This window comes from Rhipicephalus microplus, chromosome 4 (genome assembly GCF_043290135.1).
Source record: "Rhipicephalus microplus isolate Deutch F79 chromosome 4, USDA_Rmic, whole genome shotgun sequence".
In the NCBI taxonomy this organism is placed as follows: domain Eukaryota; kingdom Metazoa; phylum Arthropoda; class Arachnida; order Ixodida; family Ixodidae; genus Rhipicephalus; species Rhipicephalus microplus.
In genome coordinates, this window is record NC_134703.1 from 61,738,059 (window position 1) to 61,765,117 (window position 27,059).

The 27,059-nt window shown below is 42.5% G+C and overlaps 1 protein-coding gene across 2 annotated transcripts in view; it reads right to left on the reverse strand.

The window, feature by feature from the left end:
* Positions 1-1,709: 1,709 nt before the first annotated feature.
* The window catches only part of LOC119172047 (uncharacterized), a 41,301-nt gene continuing 15,951 nt past the window's right edge, over positions 1,710-27,059 (reverse strand). Inside the window, exons 5-8 of one of the 2 annotated variants that reach the window (XM_075892855.1) lie at positions 21,303-21,455; positions 20,082-20,276; positions 12,691-12,845; positions 1,710-2,620 (exon numbers count right to left, since the gene is read on the reverse strand). In XM_075892855.1, the coding sequence (XP_075748970.1) occupies positions 2,465-2,620; positions 12,691-12,845; positions 20,082-20,276; positions 21,303-21,455 (659 nt within the window). In that variant the 3' untranslated portion in view covers positions 1,710-2,464. The remainder of the gene's footprint in view (positions 2,621-12,690; positions 12,846-20,081; positions 20,277-21,302; positions 21,456-27,059) is intronic. The other variant, XM_075892856.1, reaches the window with a different exon arrangement.

Genomic DNA, 27,059 nt, shown 5'->3' on the forward strand with positions numbered 1-27,059 from the left:
GAACTCTAAGGCGCCTGCAGACAGGTACTCTACTCTGTCCTGCAATCCTAAAACATTTCGATGCGAACACAGATGGGCGGTGCCCACACTGTGGGGAGACGTGTGATATCCTCCACATGGTGTGGGCATGCCTGAAAAATCCCCACCTACCCCCTACCCCTACGCCTTCCCGAGAGGCATGGGAGACTGCCCTCCTCAACTGCTCATCACTAGAGTCTCAACAGGCTCTGGTGAGACGGGCGCGAGTAGGGGCCTCGTCATGCGGTGTCCCGGACTAAGGACGCCGACCATGTAGCAGGGTCATGCTTTGGCCCCGTACCTCTCTTTTATAATAAATGTTTTCATCATCATCATCACACTCTCATATTGTGAAAAAACTGCTTTCAGGCTTTGCTATGGTCGCAAACGTTTTGGCTAGAAAAAATGCAGTTTCCAACATGAAGATCATAGTTGCGGCAGGGGTGGGGACTCAAAGCTGTTTTGTACCTGAAATTCGGGCTGACAACCTAAAAAGTCGAATGTTGAACATTTTTAGCATCCGAAATTTCGGATGTTCTCATATTATATTGACGTCTGTGAGCCAGATTAGGAAACTCAGACTCGAAGGGAGCACGCCCTTATCCGCTGCATCAGCCGAGCTTTCGCAGAAATTGAAAAAGGAGAAGAGGCTGAAGAAACGCTAACAGCTGATGATGATGATATGTAGGGTTTAATGTCCCAAAACCACTATATGATTATGAGAAACGCCGTAGTGGAGGGCTCCGGAAATTTCGACCACCTGGGGTTCTTTAACGTGCACCTAAATCTGAGCACATGGGCCTACAACATTTCCGCCTCCATCGGATATGTAGCCCCCGCAGCCGGGATTTGAGCCAGCGACCTGCGGGTCAGCAGCCGAGTACCTTGGCCACTAGACCACCGCGGCGGGGCGAAACACTAACAGCTTTGCCCTTCACGTGCAAAGTGTTGTCGCCAGCACATAAATACAATTCGGCCTCTGCATTGCCTCCTTCTTGATAAGGCAACTATAAAACACCACACTGCCACCGATTCATCAACTTCGCTAAAAGGAACACTTTCATGTTGCTATCTAATAAAAATATGCTTACGAATCCTCTCCAACTCCTTTTGTCCAATATCACTTCGATGTACATGAAAAATTTTCTAGGAATATTCTAAAAATATTTTACTCAATTCGATTCGCACTCACACTTTGCTATTCGAATTTGCACAGCACCTAAAATTTTACAATTCACACAGCTCTAATTTAAATGACAGAGATAGTGCAATTGAAATAAAAGTAATCAGTGTTTTGCATTTGCTTGCATTTCTTTGTCACAATGTCAAAACTATATGAGTAACATTCACAGCTTGCAAAGAGCTCCACAACAGCCTTCGAATTCTCATCAGCTGTGAAATGATGTTTCAATGTTTTGCATCTCTAGTAAATTTAGTTTGGTATGGTTTTGCAACAGATTGCGATCACTCAGGGCAGACTTCTGTGAGGAGCAATGAAAGCCGGGCAGCCCGAGTTCGGATTCACCGTTGTAGATACTGTGATGATCAAATCATTGGGAACTTTCCTAAAGAGCACAGGACTATGCCAAGAAGACCAAGTCATCAGTTCAAATTAAAAGTTTTGAATTTATGAACTTCTAATCAACGAGATTTTACTGTATAAAACAGTGGCAAAGGAATGCGAACATAAATGACCCATGCTGTCGTACAGGTTTATTTTCATTGGTTCTATGTACACGTATTTAGTGGCAATCATGCGTCATATACATTACAATTTGAGCCTCTAGCAAGAGCTAAAGGATCACTTGTTTCTCTAGTGTACGGCATGAAATGCTCTGTTGCAAGCTGGTGCCAGCTTATGCCATCTGCCACTAAGTACTCCGACATGTTGCTTTGCTGAAGTGACACAAGCACGTCACAGATCACAAATTAACCCAGGGCCACAATGAGACCCTGAGCATTGCAGAATACAGAAAAATTACTTTTATTTCCATTTGTGAAAGCTTCATTTTAAAGTAAAAAAACATACAATACACACATGGTGCTGAACCTGACTAGACATACTGCTTTCTTCAAAAAAAAAAATGTTATGGGGGGACACAACACTTAACTTTTTTTTTAATTTCTAGATCAATTTTCAGATACAAATACCCAGATTAAGGCAGCTTTTCCAGGCAGCTTTCAGGCTGCTTTCAGACACCCAGGCAGCTTTCAGATACAAATACTCGGACTAAGTCCCAACAAACATTTCAAATGATGTGGCGGTGGTGCAGGAAGGGCAAACCTTACATTAAGAGCTATCACCTCATATTGCAATGAATAAGGCACTCGTCACATGGGCTAAACCTTGCACGAAATTTCAAACAATTTTAAGTTCTGAATGATATTTCTCACCTCAAAACAAATGAGGCAGAAACTACATGACGGACAGTCATAGTTAAGTTTTTCACTCATTAAACTTGAGGTCGTAAACACCAACAGTGCCATGCAGGTAGTTTAACACATAAAGTTTGTTCCTATCCGATACAAAAATTCCTGAAGGTCGGGTGATTCCAGACGTCATCTTCACCACCGTGATGAACTTTCCATCAGCATCGAATGCCTATGAACAAACAAAAAATGAGATAGAGAAGAAAATATTAAGCAAGCTCAACTTATTCCTTTACACAGTTTTGCTTGAATTTCTGTGACAGAATCTTCAGCATCACACACAGAAAAACTTTTAGAAGTGCTTGTGCACTACTTTGAGCCTCTTTTTTTTTTTTCTGTTGCAGGTAACACTGTTTTCTGCAACTCCACAAAAACTGTAGGATATACTGAAAACAACACTGCTTGAAACAAAAAAACAACATTTAATGCAAATCACCACTAATTATTCCTTTGATTACAACAACTTTTTCCTAGAAGTAGCTTAAAACAGTGCCCCTTAGCAACTTAGTTGAACATGATTAGACCTAAATACATGTACATTGAAGCCATCAACATTGCCATATCACTTTGTTACACCCTGTTTACTTAAACCACAGCGACCTACTGGTTGTTCTTTAAATTAAAGATATTGGAAGAGATTTGAGCATAAGTTTCCTAATAATACACTATAGCAGTCGTTCTCAAATGGGGGGAACCCTCACCCACATTTTTTTAAAGCGTGACTGTGCCACGTGTTGATGCCCTAAACTGTCCAAAATGAAGCGATGTTTAACGTTTGTTTGATCCTTTTGGTAGCAATAAAAGGCACCTGTTTCACGACCCAGTTGTGTGAATTTACCTACGTACCCCCCCCCTCCCTCCCCTCTGCTGCAAGGGGTTCCTCATCACTTCCACCAGTCCACAAGGGGTCAACACCTCAACACATCCATGGCTGAGAACCACTGCACTAGAGAGAACTCCGGCGCTAGTGTCCATGGCAGCTGCAATGCATGGTGCTTCAGCAAGCATGAGAATTATGGGTAGTACACGGATTTGCCAACTCTTCGTACTGTACGTTCCTTTTGAGCGTGGCTTGAAGCCGCTTTGGCACGAAACAACAATCTGCAAATGTTCAGCAATTGCACTTCACCACCTTAACCTTTCAGGCTTACTGTTTCAAATCGGCTGATGAAGTTCAAAAGGGTTGGTTCTTTCATACTAAACAAAAATGAAACACAGCAATAAATGAAGCCACAAGTGCGATTTGCCCCCCACAAGTACGAAGACTTAGGCAAATCACTACACATCATTCCCATGGTCAATGAACGATCGCAACTCAAGAGTCTCCTCTAGCTAATTTTAGGAAACTATCGATCTGAGCAATAGGGAAGTACAAAAAACAAATTTCAACAACAAGAAAGAAAAACTAGAGGCCGCTTCAGCTTTGCCTTCAAGCGATAGCGTAATCGGGTGTTGTGCACATCGCATTCTGTCTGCTTTGGTTCTTGGTACATGCGTCATCCACATGATTAGTAAAGGAACGACTGTATATGTAACATTAGCCGTTTCAAAGTATCACTGAATGCCTATTCTAAACACAACTAAGTGCCCACTTCTTCACAATTTTTCCTTTTGCGAATCAGTGAAGGGCCTACTACGCATTCGTCGGGCAACCTGCAAACCTAAGCAAAAATTGTCTATGTTGATGGTTTCGCTGCTATGCTTTGTAATAGGTGGTGGGCTCTTAAATAACCCACTCGTTCAACTCGCATCTTTTGACAGCTGGCGCGATTCTGCGCTTCCACTACGCAATATAAGATGCATTAAAGAGAAACTGAAGAGGTTTCGGAATTCGATAAATTTTCATGTTTGGAAGGATAAACATTATTGCCGATGCTGTCATAATTTTTTTTGCGGTTTTAGCAGCAGGAGCTTTAGAACACCTGAAATGAATGCTTGTCTTGCTCTGCCCCGGCGTGCAAGCTGTAATTGTGGGCATGGAAACATACGTCATCTCAGTTCCTCTGTCCTGGAGCCGTTCTTCACTCCGACATAAGGCTCGGTCGCTCACTAGACATGTTTAGCCTTTGGTTTAGCTGAGCATCTGTTACACTCAGCCACATGCAGATGTAGCTTCTCGATACAGTGCAAGTATAGCAGCGCAGGGGACTAAATAGATTACATGCTTTTAATGAGCATGTTCCAACAAGACGTGGTCAGCCTGGCTGCAAAACGACGGCGAAACCCAAGGGAAGGCACCTTCACCCTCCGCTTAATTGACCTCGCAAGTGAATCGAGAAACACACTCTGTGTTCCGAGTACTAGGTGAGCAACAGTCTTTCACATCTTCAACAATGGCCTTCGTGACTAACTCATGACTGCTGGAACTAATCGAGGAAGCCGCACTTGAGCGGTGCTGCTGTTGCAGATGACACGGCATACCGGGCATGACGTCACTGAATTCGCTCAGCATTTCAAGAAGCCCAGTGGCCACAGCCTCTGTTTTTTTCACTAAAAAGTGCCAGCAACATGGCCAGCAATATGCATCAGAAAAATACCAAGTGCCCATACTCAACTCGGTGGTTAAATTGGCAAACAGCTATGCAGGAAGAATCCCTATAAGTATGAAGTGGTGCAGCATGAGGCATTCGGAAAAAAAAGTGTTTAGTTCCATAGTGAAATGAAATTTTCACTGTATACATAGGCTATTATGCTCGCTACATATATGTAATCAGTTTTATAAAGAGTTGCATAGTTTTTGTTTTGTACTATGACAATGTAAAATATGGTTCTTTCTGGACACACACTAAATTTATATGGCTCCGAATCAATAATGGCCTATATTGCTCCACATTAACTGTGGAATGCAAAAAACTAACAAGAAAGAGCGTATCGGTCATGCTAATGGACAAGAATTTTATGTTGTAATGCGAGAAGTCTTATAATGCTCAGACTATACCGATTGCTTACTTCACGTTCGCAGTAATTATATAGCTGACACCCAATTTTGAAGGAGATACTTGCACTCTTCACATGTTAAGAAACATGTGGGCACGATTTCATCTCATGCTGGCTATCAGAAGTACCAAAAACATGATGTCAAAACTCTGTAAGTTGTCTAAAATTGTATCTTGAGAAAAGCACACCTTAAAGATATAAATGAGAGCTCATCCATGCGACAAAGATATGTTTTTAAACATTTCTTTCATCATAACAGCTTGGCAATGATGGTTATTTTTAACATGTGGCTTTGGTGAACTGCTCTCATGAAAAACGACAAGCAGCAGAGGATTCAAGAGCCCCCTCAGTGGTGTCGCTCGTATCTTCTGCAACACCCACACATACCAGCTAACTTGAAACAGTTCTGCTCCATCATAAATTCAACTTAACACTGAACACTGCCGCAGGTGAACTGTTACCAGCAGGTGAAAAGAAACTCCCCTTCAAGGATTAGAATAATCCTGAGCAGCAGTCTTCTTTTTCTTTTAGGGCTGTTTGACAGCTTCGATGGCGCCTAGGTACAAATGCTGGACAACTGCTATAGTGTTAATAGGTAGAAACAGCAAAACCACAGCTCTAATGCAATCCAATGAGACTTGCATCAATTCATTCTCAAGGCCAACGATTTTCTGCTATTCGCTGTGAACAGTGGTCAATGAGGCACACATACTTTTCAAAGAGCTTTGCAGACGTCTATGCTTTTTTGTTGTTGCAGTGGATGACTCAAGACGGCAGTCATGCAGTTTTGAAGCACCTCGGCCTTCAAGCTGAGGTGATTCAAATACTTCAAATACACTCAACGCCAAGAAGTGAAAGTGTTGCGGTTCCTGAAAAGCTCACCCAAAATGCAACCAAATCCTGTCCTTGGCATGCTTGCTGCTAGTGCACACCCCTTCATTGAATGGAAGCATTCTGCTTAACAACCGTTAAAAAGCAGGGCACATTCATCCACGCTAAAGATATTGATGACCATGTAGTCCGTCAGACAGATTGTGTTAGAAAAACTAGCCACCCTATTTACGAGGTGTCTCCTGACAGGAAGAGTACCAGAGTCTTGGAAGAATGCTAACATCATCTTAATACATAAGAAAGAGGATGAGAAGGACTTGAAGAACTGCAGGCCGATCAGTTTGCTCTCCGTAGTATACAAGCTATTTACAAAGGTAATCGCTAACAGAGTTAAGAAAACATTAGAATTCAATCAACCTAAGAACAAGCAGGATTTCGAACAGGCTACTCAACAATTGACCACATTCATACTACCAATCAGATAATAGAGAAATGCTCAGAATACAGCGAACCCCTATACATAGCCTTCATTGATTTCGAGAAGGCGTTTGATTCAGTAGAAATATCAGCCGTCATGCAGACACTGCGGAATCAGGGCGTCGATGAAGCATATATAAACATCCTGGAAGAAATCTACAGGGGATCAACTGCTACCATAGTGCTTCATAAAGAGAGCAACAAAATACTAATCAAGAAGGGTGTAAGGCAGGCGGATAAATCTCCCCAATGCTTTTTATCGCGTGCTTACAGGAGGTTTTCAGAGGCCTAGAATGGAAACAGAGATAAGAGTTTATGGAGACTACCTTAGTACCCTGCGCTTTGCCGATGACAATACATTGCTGAGTAACTCAGGGGACGAATTGCAACTGATGATTATGGAGCTAAACAAGGAGAACAGAAAGGTGGGTCTTAAAATTAATCTGCAGAAAACGAAAGTAATGTACAACAACCTCGGAAGAGAGCAGCGCTTCGAGATAGGCGATAGCGCACTTCAAGTTGTAAAAGACTATGTCTACTTAGGACAGGTAATAACTGCGGAGCCTAACCACGAGATTGAAGTAACTAGAAGAATTAGAATGGGGTGGAGCACTTTGGCAAGCACTCTCAAATCATGACAGGTAGATTGCCGCTATCCCTCAAGAGGAAGGTGTATAACTGCTGTATCTTGCCAGTACTTAGCTACGGAGCAGAAACCTGGAGACTTACAAAGAGGGTTCAGCTTAAATTGAAGATGACGCAGGGAGCAATGGAAAGAAAAATGCTAGGTGTAACCTTAAGAGACAGGAAGAGAGCAGAGTGGATTAGGGAACGAATGGGGGTTAAGGATATCATAGTTGAAATCAAGAAGAGGAAATGGACATGGGCCGGGCATATAGCGCGTAGACAGGATAACCGCTGGTCATTAAGGTAACTTACTGGATTCCCAGAGAAGGCAAGCTGGTTAGGGGGAGACAGAATATTAGGTGGGCAGATGAGATTAAGAAGTTTGCGGGTATAAAGTGGCATCCGCAAGCACAAGACCGAGCTGACTGGCGGAACATGGGAGACGCCTTTGTCCTGCAGTGGACGTAGTCAGTCTGATGATGATGATGATGATGATGATGTAGTTTGTCAAAATGTGCCTTAGCTTTCCAAGTTTTCAACATTCTGTGTTAGTTATGTTGCCACTGGCATCTTCTACAGTTACGGTCATTGTGTAAACACCATGTTTTGCACCCTTTAGCCAGCTCATTCCTCGCACTAACTTGTTGCGGTTCAGCTATGTACGCATTAGGTGGTGACTTCTCTTGGCTTGAATGCAAGGAGCATTCCACTCGACAAAGTAAGAACAGCGTGTGTCTGCTTGTCCGGTGACGGCAGCGGGTATCTATCGGCGGGAAGACGCTACTCAAAGGCAGAAAATGCTTTCTGCAACCAATAGGGTCAATGGCAACTCAGGGCATCTGCCAAGTTGTGTTTCTCATTCGCGAAAAAGGCGATATGTGTTTTCCAACTTTAGTCGCTGGCATGTCATAGGCGCGTTCACCGACTAGTAAATTCATATTTTTCATGAAAGGCCGGTTGCTATGGGAATGCGGTTTTGCCTTGAAGTTGCGTTTTCCCTTGAATCAGCATCCGTTGCCGTCAACAGAGTGACGGGCACTCGGTGTTATTCATATGGCCAATCGCTTCTCAAAAGTTTCCTTACCTAAAAAGTATACATATTACACTATGGCCATGGAGCAAAAGAAAAAAAAAAAGGCCTTCTGGATAAGTAAAAGTCTAATGAAAAGGTTTTTTTTTTTCCTTGGCAGCTATGACCCCTTCCCAGTGGTGCTTCCTCCGCATTTGGAAAAAGTGAACCTTAACAAAAACAAAATTTTTTTCCAAGGGACTCCTTTTTTTGTTAAACACAAACGACCAGACAGTTGAACCTAAGAAAGCATAAGGAAAAAGTAACCGTTTCACCACAAGAGCGAAGGAATGAATGCGAGAGAAACAACTTGGAATATAATGCTGAGAACGACAAGCAGATTGAAACGTGCAGCGTGCTGCTCACGCACAAATGACGCATGAAAACAACACACACAGAACGAAAGCGAGCTAACAACGTAACAACATAATGTGCTGTTTAAACAAAAACAAAGTTGTTATACCTCGCTGTGTAAGAAAAGCGTGCTCATTTCACAAACGGGGCTCGGCAACTAACGAAATCATTCCAGTGAAAGCCCAAGGGACAGGATTCTTCTCACCAAAGCATAAGCGCGAGCACACAAGCATTCAACCCCCCCCCCCCCCACCACCACCACCAATTGTGGGGCGAAGTAAGCGTGAGAAATAAGCGCGCATCAGCGCATCGCAAGGAGCTGGGCATCGAGCATGAGTGGCTTTTCTTTTTTTCATGAGTGTTCATATATATATATATATATATATATATATATATATATATATATATATATATATATATATATATATATATATATATGTATACATATACGGTCAATGACTGCGTCGGCGGCAGAAAGCCAGCCGGGACTGTCCATATAATTGCTATCGCAACAAAATTATTTATTATTAAACTGTAGTGTACCAACTATGACAAGTTAAGGTGACTCAATGTGGACAAAAAAGCACCCTTTCCTTCAATGAATCCTAGGCCACAACCTTTGAATTACCCATCTAAAGCTATACCGATTGAAATATGGCAAAAGGCACTCCCCCATCCCCTCTGTTGAGTATTTCTGTGCATGCAATACCTGCGAGTGTCAGGCAGCGCCACTTGTAGCCAAGGAAGCGTGAATAAAACACTTTTTTATCCAGGCTGTATCACCTGGCACATCTTTCCACAAGGTGGCAGCTGACCAATAAGCTCTCTCTTGCTACCTAAAGGCATTAAAAGGTTCACGAAACGAAAATGAAGCTGCCTAGTTACAACATTTTCTCCTTACAAAGATGAAGCTGCCAGGTTATTATTTTCTCTACTTCAATGAGGATCAGATATGCCAATTATGGAATACTCCAGCAAATTATCCAGTCTACTACAGGGGCAGATCCAGCCAACTATATTATAAGGGGCGGCCGCCAAAAGTAACACTGGTGCGGGGGACGTGGTAATGACTTTTTTTGTTTTTACTAGCAGAAAAAACCCTTCAAAGCATATATACTGTTAACGTGTGTTCACAGAGATTTCACTAATTTGTCTTAATTTGCGATAGCAGGTGGACTACGACCACTGAAGTCGTACAGTTTCATACAATACCTAGAGAGGAATTTGGCACTGCGATCGTGTACCCTCATGGGAGTTATGGGAAGTACAGGCTTCAGACTGGATTACGTTAGCCAACGAACTGTCTACGGATCTTTTTCTACAGTTTCAGTTTTGTTCTTCGCGTAGTGTGGGTAGTGGGGTGGGTGCAAAGGACTGAAGCTGCGCCTTTGTTGTTCAAAGAAGCTGAAAACTGCTTGGCCTCTGAATTTACTGCAATGCTGGAGCTTTAAAGTCCCGTTTGACTGTTTAGGCGAAGCATCGTCTACTTACCACGTCGCATAGATGTAGCGTCCCATGCCAGTGCAGGATATTACATCGAGTTCACATTTGTTGTTAGTGTGTCTTGCCAAAGCTCGTTGAAATCAACTGCAAAAGGACGGCGACGCGAAGTAGACGCACCGCCCCTCTTTTTTTGACTCGACTTCGCAACAAAACGAGAGGTGCGTTGGGGGCAGACCACTTTAACAGACGCACCTGGCATCGCAGCAGACGAAACGTCAAGTGTTTTTCACTTAATACTGTGCTTCTATTTTCATAAATAGGTATTGCGTACTTTCGAGGGCAAAACAAGAACGTTTGTTTTGAAATGTTGTAAAGAATAATTCATTACACCTTGATGCTAAATCTGGAACACAATGGCAGAGCAATCCATACCCTGGTGGTTAACTTTGTCCAGGTTTCACTTCTACTGCCTAGTCCCGAAAATCTTTTGCATTAAAGTTTGCAGACAAAAAAATTAAACTAGTTTGAATTAGACACAACCTTATATCACTGTTTTACACTCAGCAAACAAGTGTCGTGAATCTCAAGAACGTTATTCATCCGAAGCAGATCCGAAGCCTGTACTTACCTTAATTAACATGGGGGTACAAGTACTGCTGAAGGAGCCCTCGTAGACACTAGCGACAGATTCCCCTCTAGGTATTATTGTATCAACTCTAAAGCTGAAGTGAAGAGGGGTGCTGACAGACTATGGGAAGGGGGGGGGGGGGACTGCTTTTACTGGCCCCCCTCTGGATTCGCCACCGCTCTACTATAGGTAGTGGCTCCATTTAAAATCGCAGTTTTTTCTGGCTCCTACGCGACCGTGCAGCCCCCCTACCGGCCACCATAGGCACTAACATGCAATGTCAGTGAAACGTCATGGTAAGAGAAGTAATAAACAGACGGTTAGCTGTTTTTTTTTTTTTTTGCTCCGAAATGATGGATGTATAGGAATCTAGGCAAGAAAAAAATAACAATTTTAACACTCTGAGCTTTGTATTCTGAAAAAGTACAGTGAGTGATCTGCTTAGTTTTGCTTTCAAGTACATCTGAGTTCCGTCATCTGTTGCCTTCACTAGCTCTGCGCAGAGTCTCAGTGTTCTTTTTAACTGGTTGGGTTAGGTTGCACCTAACAGTGTGTCTTGGGTGGCTTAGTCCTCAGTGTGCTTAGAGTGTGTGCCATCAGACTGTGCCGCACAACTTGCCAAAGGGGAAACAACGTTCGTGATAGCTTTGCGACGCCACAGTCAAGATTCAATGATGCTACGAACAACCTCGGTCAACTATGGCTACGCAAACATTGCTGCATTGCCATTTCTTGTCGGCCAAGGATTTTTCACTGACCGACTTTAAAGTGACGTCGGCTGTATAGTTGAGGAGCACGTGAGTGGGGAATCGAAATTGTCTTTTTATAGCTATTAAATAAACCCAGACGGTGAAACCAGTCAAGGTATAATATTGAATGTATGACCAGGATTCTTTAAACACATACAACTGAAAATTTTCGAAAACCAATTCATGACCCTTTCAAGTCTGCTGAGACAAGTCCTCGATATGAAAGAAGGGAACTCTGAGGTTAAAGGGGTGGTGCCACCAAATTTGTGGCATGCGTGTTCTTTGCTGTAAGCAAGTCCTTCCACTCCAAAAAGCATGATACACGCACCATGATTCGTGCATTTTCGCTAAATAATTTATTTTGTTCTACTTTCTCGGTTTCGTTTTCATGGCGCCAAGTTGGGCAGTGACTCCAGCTCCAAGAAGCATGATACACGAACCAATATTTGTGTATTTTTGCTTAATATTTTAATATTGCTCTACTTTCTCGGTTTCGTGGCGCAAATTGGGCAGCGACATTGATGCATAGGTGGCTTAGTCACGTGACCACACAAGGCTGTGCTGAGTTTGGTCTGCTCTCACACACACATGCCACACAAGCACCAGCAAAACACTGAATATCTTCGCAGGTTTGAATGCGTAGCACTTAGCCAAGAGGCGATCGAAACTAGGTGAGTAGTACAGCAACCGATGCTTTGATGTTTTGCTGGTACGTTAGGTACGCTCATTTCGATGATGGCGGAGGTCACTCACGTCACTACAGATCTGGTGTGACGTCAAGACAATTGCCGCTGCTTCTTTTATTCTGAAACGTCAGTGTTGCTGCGCAAGCGATGGGACTAGATCACGAGAGTGAGCATTCAGCTACACTTTTAGAAGTGAATTAAAATATATTCTACGCATTTGTTGTGTCCGACCCTTCGCGAGGAGAGTCCTTGCATACAGAGAAAACCCACAACAGGCTTGGGATAGCCTCGAAATTTGGTAGCATCACCCATTTAAGAGCTGTGTATTTAACCCTCAATGCTACAAATGTTCAGAACTTCCCAATCCTGCCTAATTTTTTTTTTCTCTTTCTCTTCACAGCTTTTCGTGTCACGTTTGCTGTACGATAGTCGAAGACTAACCTGCACCCGGTTGTTCTTGCTGTCTCCAATGAAAATGCAGCGGTCCGTAGCACTTACGCCAGACGGCTCAAACATCTTGCCATATTCCTTGCCCTTGGTGCCAAAAGTACACACCAATGCTCCCTTCAAGTCGGTCTTGTACATGCAGCTCAAGCCTGCAGTAGTGGAAAAGGTGCAATTTTGCACGATGCTCTCACTGAAATTACAGTATCTTCATTTCATGCAAGTATGGCACTGCAGAGTGAAGCATCACAGCAACTTTACATTCAGTGCAAGCTGCGGCAAAAGTAAGAAAAAAAAAAAAAAGCAGAGGCCGCACATGCCTTCATATATTGCATATTCCTTTCGAGACAGTATGCACATCTGAGAATGCATATAGATTTTGCCAGTTGCAGTTGGAGAGGTAGTAAAGAAAAGCGAAAGACTATTACGCTCTAGGTCAATCAAACCTCCTATGAAGCCAGTCTTAGTGTCCTGCATATAGCTGCTTTGGTAGAAGTCTGCAGACATTTTAAAGAACATCTGACGTGCTGCTAGCAAGAGAAATGGTAAAAGATTTCTTTTTCGTTTCTTTGATCAAAATGCTTTCAGTCAAAAGTTGACCTGAGCCTGTTTCCTTCGAGTCTGTGATCTAACTCTCTTAACACAATTGTGCAATGTGATCTCCTGCACAATAAATATGTCATCACTCCACAGTTGATGTGCTCCATAGAATTGTATACAAAGCAGAATCCTACTACCTCAGCATTCTTGCAACAAGGTGTCTAGAGCGTTGATATATGTCACTGGCGTTTTGGCGCCCTCATTCACAGACCCCCCATGTTTTGAACATTGTAACTTCACCACATGGCAGTAATCACCATCAATATTGCACACATTTGGCACATTCTTGTCAGAAAATGAAATACTAAGATGTGAGAAATGTTGAGTACACAATACTAAAATGGACTGACCCCAAGCATTACCACCTTCGCGACTGATTTGTGCAAAGCAAAAAAATAAAATGGCACTGTGTCGATGACCACAGTGTCGGGGAAATCTAGCTCGGCATTGCTCGACTTGCCACATGTGCAGTGAACACAGTAGCTTGTAAGATGCTCCTTCCGATAGTGGGATAAGCAGTGCTTGTTCCCCCAAGCCGGAGCATGTGCTTTCACAAGATAAGTATTTATTTGAGTTATTTTAACGTCGAAGCTGTTAAAGCTATTCATCTGTCATATGGTGTGAACAATAATAATAACATATGGGGTTTCATGTCCCAAAACCACGACATGATTACAAAACACCTTAGTGGAGGGCTGTGGTGTTCTTCAACGTGCACTCACATCACACAGTACACGGGCCTATACCATTTTGCCCCCATTGAAATGCAACTGCCGCAGCCGAGATAAAACCTCCTACGGTGTGAACAGAAACTTGGCGTAGCTAGCCTTTGCCACGTTCAGCCTAGTTAAGGGGAGACGCCACTCGAATAATTTTTTTTAATTATTAACCCTAGAGCAATGAAACTTGAGCTGTTCATAGAGCTTTTTATGCTGATTTCAAATTTTTGATTAGTTTTCTTCCAAGTCGCATACTTTTAGTTCTGCAACATGGCAAAGTGAGAGCCTTAATCATTTTGCCCTCCCCATTTTCCATCACTAAACTTCCATAGTTTTTTACCGTTGATATTTAATTACGTTTTAAAAAATGTGTAGAATGCAGAAAACTAATTAGGAAGTGCATACAAAATATGTAAGAGACGTGAAAATGTGCATATTTTTCTTACTGTTGTAATGGTTTACATAACATTATTATTATATAATAAAATATAGAAATTTAAACAAGATAATTGAATTTTTACTACTTTAGAAAAAACTTGAGCAAAATTTCATGCAGATCTGAGCACCAGAGGTACCCCAAAAAAAAGGGGGGCACATAGAAAAAAAAACAAGATCTGTGTTTTGAGAAAAATGTGTTTTAAAGCTAAAATTGAATGTTTAATTTATGAAAGATGTCATTAGGTGCAATAAAATTTGCAAAAAGAAAAATCCTTGTAGTGGCCACTACTACTAAAATGCGCCAGCACCATAAGCTCATCTTTCACGGCTCTCTTGAGCTGACTCCTCACAGACATTTAGTCACAGACAGGGCCATGAAATGCTTGCCAAACTTCTGCTCCATCTAGTAGAACCTTGTGCTGACTGCAAAATAGGGAGATGTTTGATAGGTCTTAGAAATCTAAACAAAGTGCAGTGTCGACAGACACAACAGTAACGATGGCACTGTGGCTATTGTGGCCGTGTCTGTGCCACGTATAGTGGTAATAATGGCAATGTTGTCCCAACTAACTTCCCTCACTGTGAGCTAGCTCCCTCAACTTCGCAAGATTGGCACATATGACATATATTGCCACATCACAAAATTTCCGGCTGATGGCTGTGAAATACTTATGATGCACTGGCTTTTGCAAGCCAAGAATTGCTGCAAATCGAGACCAGCTGCTCGTAGCCCATTCCTACAGAGCGCGCCGCCACAACAGCTTTCACGTTGACAGCAGAGCTATTGGGTGAGCTACGGCTTTTTTCATCCATAATGGAGATAAACCCACTGTAGTTTAGCTGCGCTGCTCACTGAGACATGGACTCTGCGGCAAGCAGGCTTCACAGCACATACAGGTGCGCAGCAGCCAATGGCGACCCCCTATTCGTACCACGTGATTTCAAAGCCTGCCATAGCCTTAGAAAAACATGGCAAAAGTATGCTTATTTTTGTTATTCTTAGCACTTCAGCAGTGCAGGAAACCGTCGTTCTTTAAAGAGTGAGGTTCAGCTCTTCCCCTTATGCGATTGACAATGGCGAGCGGCGGCGCATTATCAGTGGAAAGGTGCTCGAAGACAGCTCACTTTCGTTCTTTTAACAGCCACTTTGTGCTCCTTACACGCAATTTTGAAGCATTTCCAGTTGAGTCTTGCATAATTTTTTTCTATTTTTTTTTTTTCAGAGCAGTATAGGTACTCATAATAGATGAAAACAAAAAATCGGTTTTTTTTAGAAAACTCGTATTTTTCAGCCCGCATCTCACCTTAAAAGTTAGATGGGCCAAGTTGAACCAAGTTAAGTACGTATAGCAGGGGTGAGGCAACCGAAATTCAAATGAGGGCAGCTTGTTCAGAATCCAAATTTTGATTTAAAAAAAGAACCTTGATTTGGAACAGTTAGCAACATTTAATGTCATCTTAGAAGCGTGAAAAAAAAAACAAATTTGTAGCACCCTCAGGGTAAGTAAATATTTTTATCAGCTTAGGACAGAATACACAACACCAAAACAGCCTCTGGAGAAGGCTGCTTTAACAGCCAGTTGTGAACTACATTACCTTTTTACATACCACACAACTTATAGCCTGAGTAACAAACAACATGTAAAATAATTACAGGTTCTGTAAACTATGTTCTCTTTATAAGCATTTGCAAAAAAAAAAAAAACTGAAAAAGCATCACACTTCTAAAAAATAACAAAAATCGACAGCACAAGAATTCTAGTTACATAGCAGTAGGCTTATGCTTAGGATCGGTAATAAGATTTAGCAGACTACTGCTATGGCTTTTTGTAGGTCTGCTACTATTTAGCTCATCATGCTTCCCCACAGCTTCCAGATGGTCAGTATAACTTTTTGGTCAAAAGGAGATCCCGATAACCACCTTCAGCTATGTACTCTGCCACGACGTTGACAAAGCGTCCAGTACGCTATTTATTTGTTTATTTGTTTATTTATTTATTTATTTATTTATTTATTTACAGTACCTTACAGAGCCCTCGAGGAGCATTGTGTAAGTGGGGCGGTACAGATAGTATGTTAGAAAAATATACATATATATCTACACATACATAGGCAAATATTGAATATAATAGAAAATGCAGTCCAACTTATGAACATGTAAGCAAAATACATACTAGAAAAGTGAGTTACAGTATGTGAAGGTGAAATACAAAAAAAAAAATATTATGACAGTAACTACAACCTCGCAATAGTGCAAAAACATCGGCAACAGTCCTATAAACACTGATGATTACGAAGATGTGATAGAGCAGTTTTTGGTGCATAAGTATTTTTTAAGAGTATGATAGAACTTTGTGTGGTCATGTTCTGACGCAAGATAATCTAGCAAATCATTCCACAAACGAATAGCTTGTGGAAGAGCCGACTGGTTGAAAGAGTATTGCCGTACATGCGTGATAAGCCAAAGGTGTTATGTAGTCTGCTCGAAGTTCGATGTGCTATATTAAGGTGAACAGACGGCATCATCCTGGTGTGGATGAGTTTGTGAAATAGTGATAAAAGTGAGATGCCGCGGCGAATTTTCAGTGGCTTGAGTGCAAGGCTATGTTTAATCTGTGTTAAGCTGGACGGGTAGCTGTAATTACGCGCAATGAATAGACTAGCTCTGTTCTGTACACATTCTAACTTATCTATGAGGCTATAGCTATGTCAACCATGCTTTCGATAGGCAATAACAAAAGCGCGCTGCACTGCCATTTGCTGCCGCGTTGTGCAGAACAGCCATCAAGAGTGTCTCGTCAAAACACGCGCATATGGTACCGCAAGTGCTGTGCAATTTTAAGCATATTGCATGCTTTTTATTAGAGGACAACACAAACATGCTTCCCATTGGTCCGATACTGCTTTCTCGTGCAAAACTACTACAGCATCCTAGAGATGCATCGCATGCAGGAAGAGAGTTGTTGCCGCAGTGAAGCACCAAGACACTGGCCTAACCCATGGATGATATGACACGCAACGGTAGGAGCACTTTAACAGCAAAAGTGCACTTTGGTGATAACATGCAGCATCGAGGTGAGAACCACAGCGAACGGAGGGACAAGCTTTGCACAACAAAGAACATGAGAGTAAACCCCACTATGAATGCCACTCGATAGTTTTTCTTTTCCCTTAAGCAACCATATTGTCAGGACACCCCCTAGCGAGTAGAAGCGGCACGCTCAGGACACAGCAGCGCATTTTTGGTGGGTCATGCATACACTCAAACCTTATTATAACAGAGTTGCATCTTACAGGAAAATAAATTTATTATATAAAAAAAAGACATTATAAAGGTTTATTCTAACGCTATCTATCGCAAGACTACCTTTCATTTACTTCGTTATAAATCTTATTTCATCATATCCGAGTTCTTTATATTGCCGCACTGAATAAGCAGCACCAAAAGAACAACGAAGAGCACGCACAGCGAGAGAGAAAGACGAGGTTCTAATCCGATCAGTTTGCCAGTGTTCTGGTACAATTAAAGCGAGTTGTCCAGTATTCAACTGCTGCTGTTTCGGCAGCAGCAATACCGAGGTTTGAGTGTATTTGCAACAGCCCAGAGTAGATTATGACGGCACTATGGGAGCCTTCATTAAAAAGGTGCATAGAAAAAACATACTTGGGTGCATTTATGGCCCTTGTTCACAAAGCAACCTTAGTACTCATGTTTAACCCTTCTTACCTTTTTGGGCAGCACAAGGCATTTCATAGAGAAATATTATACTTATGTGTTCTTCAAACATCTCATTTTCTCGATATCCCTGGTGCTGCTAGACACTGCTTGGAAAATTATGTCAACTCAGCCTCTGCCCTCTACTGAGGCAAACGATGGGGATCAAATTTTTTTCATTTTAAGGCTGCTTTGCAGAAGTTTGGTGCAATTATTGCAATTTTTATGTTTTTGAAGCAGCGTTGAGAAAAAACGAAGTTGTATTAAATGTGCAATATATGCAGCTGTCCTACCCCAGGGATAAGCCATGCCTAATTAAGCCTGAATAAGCTTAATATTCCCAATGATAGCAACCATAATGAAGTTCAATTAAGACTACCTATTTCAACATACCTAAGCTTTCCTTTACCTTATTAAGCCATATTAGTCGATTTGACTATGGCGTCAAGGTCGAGTATATTTCATTAGTGTTCAGACTGACTAATTGATACTAATTAAGTAATGCATGAGTGAACCAAGCTCAACAGAGATACTTGAAATACATGTGGCCCAATAAAGTTAACTTATTCTGATTAATTGAATCCAGTGGAACCTAACATTGGCTTGTGATCGAATGACGGAGACTCGATCAATTCGAATCCTTGATGAGCCGTAACCAATACAATAGCAATCGACAGTACATTGATGCAAACTGACAATAGATCAGTAGCCAAATTTAGCAATAACTTTAATTGTGTAAATTAGCAAAACATAGCAATAAGATGGTGTAATTTAGCAAAACCTAGCAACTTAGCATAAGCCTGCAATAACTTGACCAAGCTAGGACTAGCTAAGAAACCAACAGCTCCACTGAGTGGCCTAGTGCTACGTTTTTGTTTTTGAGAACTGTAGCAGAATGCGATAGGGTTCATGTTTTGCTGCAGTTAGACACAGATGTGGAATATCAGCAACATTTTTTAACATCTCGTGCTCTTTAAGGAGTCCATAAACAGCCTCTGATAATTTTTTTTTAAGATTTCAAATAAACACATGCATCGTGCGCAGAATGCCGTTGCAATCAACGATTCTACACATGGCGGCGCTAGGAGCCGCTGACGTGCCACAAATTCCAAAAAAAAAAAGCAATCCCTCCTTTTTTCCAAGCCTCCGCGTGACGTGCTGTTCCATATCTCTGACGCACTGAGCCAAATATGCTTTGATTGGTCGAGCAAGAGCCTACGACTTCCGGTCAGTCTGCAAGCAACTGTCTGCGCTGCTTGTTGTTGTTGGTTGTGTTGCCTGCATGCGTGCACCTCATCTCGTGCGGAAGTTGTCTGGCACGGCGTGTCCCTGTAGGGGTCCGTAACGTTGGCGATCCTTTGAAGGTGCGCGCGCAACGCAGGGTCCATACCGACACGATTACAGCAGCCATAATTCGCCAACAAGCACGCAGAAACTACGCAATTGATGGATTGGACGGTCAGAGTCGCGCCAACCGAAAGTAGACGGTGTGTCAAATAGCACGTCAGCGATGACGTATGAACTGCAAGATTGGAAGGGGTAAAGGAGGGGCGCTCGGCGAGAGGGCAAAGCGGCTTGGGGGAGGATACCAGCGGAGGGATGTGCAAGAAAAAGCGAAATGAGTGATTGCCATGGTTTCGATAATCAAATGCATCATGTAACTCCACTATTACTGCACCGCTTCGAAAAATTCTCACGGATCCGTGTTGGTCGTACACTCATGCACAATTTCCTCACATCTGAATTTCGACCTCTGGATGGTTTACCGGCCCTTTAATGCACACTTAAATTCAAGTACATAGTCCTCTAGCATCTCGCCACCATCGAAACACAGCTGCCACAGTCGGGATTTGATCCAGTGACCAGCGGGTGATCATCATCTGTAGCACTGATGGCTAACTAGAGTTTAAACGTACCCAGGTCAGAGACAAAGATGTGGTTGTCGTACACATCCATGAAGCGGCACTTGGAGCCAGAAGATGGTGAAGGCGAGAGTGGTTCATATGCAACACACTGCTCAAAGTTTCCTGATGCGCTGAAGCACCGCAGCGTTGGCACAGAATCACCAAGAGAAAGGGTGAACAAATTTTCTTCTCCATGTAATGCGAGGCCTGTAATGCAAGGAATAGCAACACTTAGGTGAGCGGCCACAACGAAAGTCATCCACAAAGGCTAAACTATGTAAATACAAACAAGGCAGGATGCCTTACGAACATAACTCGAGGAATAGCATTAATGAAACTGTTCTCTAAGAGGCTTCGACTTTTACGACACCAGAGATAACTTTTTGCCCATCCTCTCTTTCTTCCAAGCACAACATTTTGCACATTAAGCATGCTACCTTTCTTTCTTAAAGCAATCAACACTAATTTGAATATTATAGAACCAAGGAGAGGTCAATGAAACATGTACAGTAAAAGCTCGTTAATACAAACTTACAGTATTCGAACTGACACCCTAGTTCCAGCAGCCTAGCCCTGTGTATTGCTACGGGAAAAAACTCCCAAAAATTCGAACACATCTGTATTCCTGATGATAAATTCAAACTTTTCAAGAGCTTACAGGTGATGCGTACCATCATTAAACTAAACTACACATTAAACATTCTCATGCACCCTGCACACTGCAGGCAGTTACACTCTGATTGAAAGTTATTCTGCTAAACCATAACAGGGCACCTGGCTTGTCTTATTTGGAAGAATAACGTATGCTTCTGCACACGTCACGCATAGAACCATCCTTCCTCCACTGCTTGTTATGTGGGCGCTGCTTTCATGTCTGTTTTATTGGTGAACACGCCTTGGTGAACTCACATGATCTACGCATACCGATTCTTTAGTCATGTTTGTTCACAATCTACCTTATGAAAGTTATGACAAGCCAGCAGAATCACAGATGCTGCCATAGATTAGGAGTGCTTGAAGCAGCCCCTCTAGACAGAGCTAGTCTTTCAGAAAGCAACTGTCAAGTGAGTACAGAAAAACGTTCTGAGCACAGTAGTAGCAGAAGCGCTGTATCCTCGAGTATATTAAAGGTGGCAGCACAGTTCTGTGAAAGCTCGCCGAGATTGCCAAGATACAAAGTAGGGCAGCTTCTGGTACTACGGGCAAATTTCTCGCTTCTTGAAAGCCCCTCACCATAAGGCCTGCTCAGGCTGCTTTTTCCAAGCGCCCGAATGAACTCTCCATGTTTGGAGAAGTAGTATATGCAGCGGTCATCCTTCACTGCATACGACTCGTCTTTGAAGGCAACAACTGCTGATGGTCGCCGAAAACACTCCGATGATTTAGCTGGAAAAGTATTGGGCAATTAGAAACGGGCAACAGCATGCTTAATGAACATTCAGCTTTTCTCACAACTGCAAAAAAGGGGCTTTCTCACAACTGCAAAAAGGGGCTAGCAATGCTTTCTAACCCGATACCCCACCTGATCTTTCACATGCAATGGCAGAAAAAAAAAGAGAACATGAAATGTGCTTACAAAAACGTAAATTCAACGTATTTTAGGGTTTAATATGTAAAATAATTAGGCCTACATGCTTCTGGAGTTATCTTTTCTGCAAATTTAGGGGGCGTTTTTGGAGTTCTTTTTTTTGTATATATTTGGTGTTTATAGAAACTTATTTTTCATAAATCCCAAATTTTTCAAATTTATTTTGGTGCAAGTATGACACTGATAGGAGTTTATTATTTGTCATGCCTGAATTCTTTAGAAGTCAGAGTTCATTTTTGCATTACTCTCAGTACTCCCATATTTTAGGTGACATGATACCTGAACATGAGAACATCGGAACACAAAGTGTATTTCAATTGCTGGAACGCTTGAACACACAAGCACATGCACATATAAACTGTAGTACTTGAATACAAAACACCTACACTAGTGCTTATCACTACCTTAAAAGTCGTTATATAGACACAAGCATACTTTACAGGGTGCGAATATTCGATGTCACCGTCTGGCAGACCTCAGTGCCAGCTGGTGACCGTATATCAAGATTTCTTCATCTTGCGCTTTCGAGGACCCCACATATGCTGACTTCGCCTGCTCTGTGCACAGGCCCTTTGATAAATATGCAATGGGTGCCATCTAGGATGTGCTATTGACGTGAGGTAATGTTTGCATCAGCTAAACTGGCCAATGTATCAGTGACCGCTTAGAATTTATCCTGAACTTCACTTTGAAACAACAGTAGACACGAACAAAAGAAAGGAAAACGAACGACACTGCACTCGCTCTCAATTTTATTGAAGAATTGCAAGGCATGTATATCTGTCAAGTATGAAAACCTTGACATGCACAAGACACGAAGATACCTACATCAAGGCAGCATTTCCAAAACTACATGTAATCGAGATGGAAAAGGGTAAACGAATTCCTTGCATCTTTCTGGCTTGCAGAGGTAGATGGTGGTTTCTGTAGGTACTCGTTGATTCGGACTCGGTTAAACCATTTCAACTTGGCTAAATGGAACCGGCGCTTTGGTACTGCACAGCCTTGCATATTGCCGTAAAAAACTATCGATAATTTGAAGGTGTCGGTATGCACGATTAATCTGAACTGGCAGGCCGTGGTTTCACCGGCCCAGATTAATTGCAGTGTTGCAAAAACAAACCAAACAAAATTTACTAGAGATGCAAAGCAACAAAACAGCACCATTTAACAGCAAATGATAATTTGGCCACTACGCTAGAGCTTTTGGGCTCAGTGGAAATAATGCTGATGGGGTCCTGACAGAAGCAATGCGAGCTGACGCAAATTACTAAATACCTTAAATTTTTCTTGCATTAACTTTGCCATGTAAATGAAAGTGTTTTGGAACATAAATAACATCCCATATATTAACATCAAGGCTCACTGCTCGCAGCATGAATTGTTACGCCCGACTCTATGAAATCTTTTGGCAGGTGTCATTGTTTGTGAACCTGTTAATCAACAGGTCGGAATGAGGCACAAAGCGCCGCATTTTCTTAAAGGTGGCTAATGACCGCGCGGTCAACCAGGCTAGGATGCAGTCATGGATGGGTTGCGAGCAAACAATGGGGATTTGTGAACACCCCTCTCTTTTGCAGTGTTTGCAGCATAGGGCGACAGCTTTGAAGAAAATCTTAGTAAACCACAGAATTCTTCTACTTGAGTGCAGACAAAAAGGTTCGCATCTGTTTGAGCGGGCTGTCTCCTCCGATGTCGATGACCTCTCCCTATCTCCTCCCCGGGAGAGATCTTAGGATCAAGCCACTCCAAGTGGGAGACTAGTGCATTGACCTTGCGCAGTACACTCGTGATTTGATAAGACGTCTTAGACTATACCTTCTTCAGGTGTATTGTGTGGTGCCTTCACCCTTCCTCGTAGGCTGGGCATCGAGACGGTAGGGCACCGTACTGGCGGGAGATGCTGACACTGGTTTGATCGCCTCAGTGTTGACAGGCGTGGGACTATAACACCGAAAAACCTTTTCTACTAATGTCTCTTCTTCATCTTTGTGTTTTATATACTTCTGTCTTCTTGTATCAGCACCTCTCCTTTCTGCAAAGTTGGACTAGGAATTCAACGAAAGGGGTCAGCTACCAACAACACCCGCTGGACCCAGGATCTGAACAACTGGTATTAGAGCCGAGATGCTGGTAACCACCGGGCCCAACTAGTGGAGATGCGGCTACCCAAGAACTCAACAGAATGCATGCCGGTGCTTGTCTCTCGTGTATCACTGACTAATCAACTAAATTGTGTGTGCTCCTGGAGCTCCATGAACTTTATTTATGGAATCACTTGCCACAAATAAGTAGTAACGCTTAATTTGCAATTACGAGTCCATAGGAGGCTTCTTTGAGTTTTGGCCGTGCGATCTATTTTGATGTCAGCTTATTCTAGCGTCCGTCCGCCAATTCGAACTCTGCTTAGAAAAGTTTTATAGTCCCCTTCAAGTTAGAATGAGCTTTTACTGTGTTGTATCTGTGCAAATAGTAAGTTTTAGGTTCGAAACAAATTGCAATTTGACCAAACTATTTTTAATTGAGTTTGAATGATATATATCACAAATTATAGAGGAATATGAGATTATTCAACATGACCCAACTAAGATAAGCTGAACAATATATTTTTAGAAATGAAAACAGCCATGTGCAAATGTCATATTCGTTTTGATTCAAAGGAAGCAGAAGCAACTTCTAATAGTAGCAGGATTTGACTTTCGGTAGAATGGAAATGGCAACCTGGAAAATACGTAACATTTAAAAACTTACTATATTGAAAGCACATAAAGTGTTTAACAAGCTTTCGAACTTTAAAAACTATGAATTGAAGTGAAAGTAATTTCTTCAGTTAACCTTGAAGTGCGGTTTCACGGCAGAGTGGATTTCTCATAGAAACATGTATTCACAGTATTTCACCCCTCCACTGGAAATTAATAACATTATCTTGGTTTTTACGTCTTAACATCACAATCTGATTATGAGAGACGCCATGGTGGAGGGCTCCGGAAATGTTCACAATCTGGTGTTCCTTAATGTGCACTGACAATGCACAGCTTCTCCACTGCAGTGAAAGCACTTTTACATACACCTATTCATTCAATTCAAGTACTTCGAAATTCCTAACAATTTAAACTCTGATTGAAGTCCCGAATCGAATACTGTAATATTCCTTCCAATATTCAATGTGCCTGAAATATCACACATGCCTAATGCACACGTCTCACAATTATTAAAATATCACTTGAGACTTAATGCAAAGTTTTGTTTTTTCGTTCATGTCTAGCGTTGTTTTTCTAATTAAGTTGAGGATCAATCCGAATCAACTCGCCCAACTTGCCATCTTGACCACTTAGAACACACTCTTTTCATAAATAATGGAAAAGAGCACCACTAGTCGTTTTACTGCCGAGTGTTTGTTGGACAACATTAGAATTCAATCTACCAAAGCAACAAGCAGGATTTCAAACAGGCTACTCAATGATCGACCACATTCACACTATCAATCAGGTAATAGAGAAGTGCTCAGAATACAGCCAACCACTATACATAGCCTTCATAGATTACGAAAAGGCATTTCACTCCGTAGAAATGTCAGCAGTCATGCACACACTGCGGAATCAGAGCGGTGGCAAAGCCTTGTCGAAATCGAGGCTAGCCTGCCGCCTCGAATCCCACAAGGCTTTGCCACCACCCCGATCCATGAGTCATGTCCAGACATGCATGACTCCCCTCCTCTGCTATCTGCTGTGCTGGGGGGATCGAGAAGTGACGTTTAACCCCTCTCACCTGGTAGCGGATGTCGACTGTGGCGCCGTACGCAAAGTCTCTTGAGGCGTTTCGCGCGCCCGCGCGTCGGGAGTGAGTCAGATTTTTCCGTGACAGCTGACGATGAGCACGCAATCTCTTTTCCGTTTGTCAACTCCCATAATTTGGGGCTGGTCGGATTTAGCAACGGCACCTCCCAGCCGCGGTGACCGCTCACTTTTTGTTGCCACTTGCGAAAGATAGGCCAAAGAGCGGCGCAGTGTCCTAGTGCGTGGTCAAACTGCGCCGACCCATATCTCTCCAAAGCCAACGCAAGCGCCTTTGCCCTCGCTCAAGCAGCCGGGCCTTTGTCCCGGTGTATTCGTGAATGACTCTTACCACGGAGACGTGCTTGCAGCACCCCTGTGTAGTACTTCTCGCCCGTGGCGTGGTAAGCCCATTTGCTTTCCTGCCACGCCTTTACGCCTTTGCGCCGGGCTCTGTACTGCGTTTTGATGTTGCCGTAGACAGTAAAGTGTTGTGACTTTAAGCAGTATAGGGTTTTCCCTTTGACGCAGTTAACGCGTGCCCTGCAGCTCGCTAATACCGCACCCACGCTAGTGGCCGTACTCCTTCTGGATACGTGTACACTACAGCAATATAAACGTCCTACAAGAAATCCACAGAGGATCAACTACCACCGTAGTGTTCCATAAAGAAGGTCACAGAATATCAATCAAGAAGCGTGTAAGACAAGGGGATACAACCTTCACAATGCTATTTACTGCGTGCTTACAGGGGGTTTTCAGAGGCCCAGAATGCGAAGAGTTGGAGATAAGAGTTAATGAAGAGTACCTTAGCAACCTGCGTTTCGCCGATGACATTGCATTGCTGAGAAACTCAGCGGACGAATTGCAACTCATGATTACTGATTTAGACAAGGAAAGCAGAAAGGTAGGTCTTAAAATTATTCTGCAGAAAACGAAAGTAATGTACAACAACCTTGGAAGAGAACAGCGCTTCAAGGTAGGTAATAATGCACATTAAAGTTGCAAAATAGTATGTCTACTTAGGACAGCCAAACCATTAAAGTGAAATAACTAGAAGAATAAGGCTGAGGTGGATCAGATTCGGCAAGCATTCTGAAATTATGACTGGTAGATCGCCACTATCCCTCAAGAGGAAGGTAAATAACAGCTGGATCTTGTCAGTACTTACCTACAAAACAAAAACCTGGACACTTACAAAAAGGATTCAGCTTAAATTGAGTGCAACACAGCGAGCGATGGAAAGGAAAATGATAGGTGTAAGCTTCAGAGACAAGAAGAGAGCAGAGTGGATCAGGGAACAAACCGGGGTCAAGGATATAACTGAAATCAAGAAGAAGAAATGGACATGGGCTGGGCATGTAGCGCGTAGGCAAGATAACCGCTGGTCATTAAGGGTAACCGACTGGATTGCCAGAGAAGGCAAGTGGGCTAGGGGGTGATGGAAAGTTAAGTGGGCAGATGAGATTAAGAAGTTTGCGGGTATAATGTGGCAACAGTAAGCACAGGACCGAGTTGACTGACTGAACATGGGAGAGGCCTTTGTCCTGCAGTGGACGTATTCAAGCTGATGATAATGTTCATTGGTGGATAAAACATGAAGCCCTAGAAACGATAGTCAAAAATACG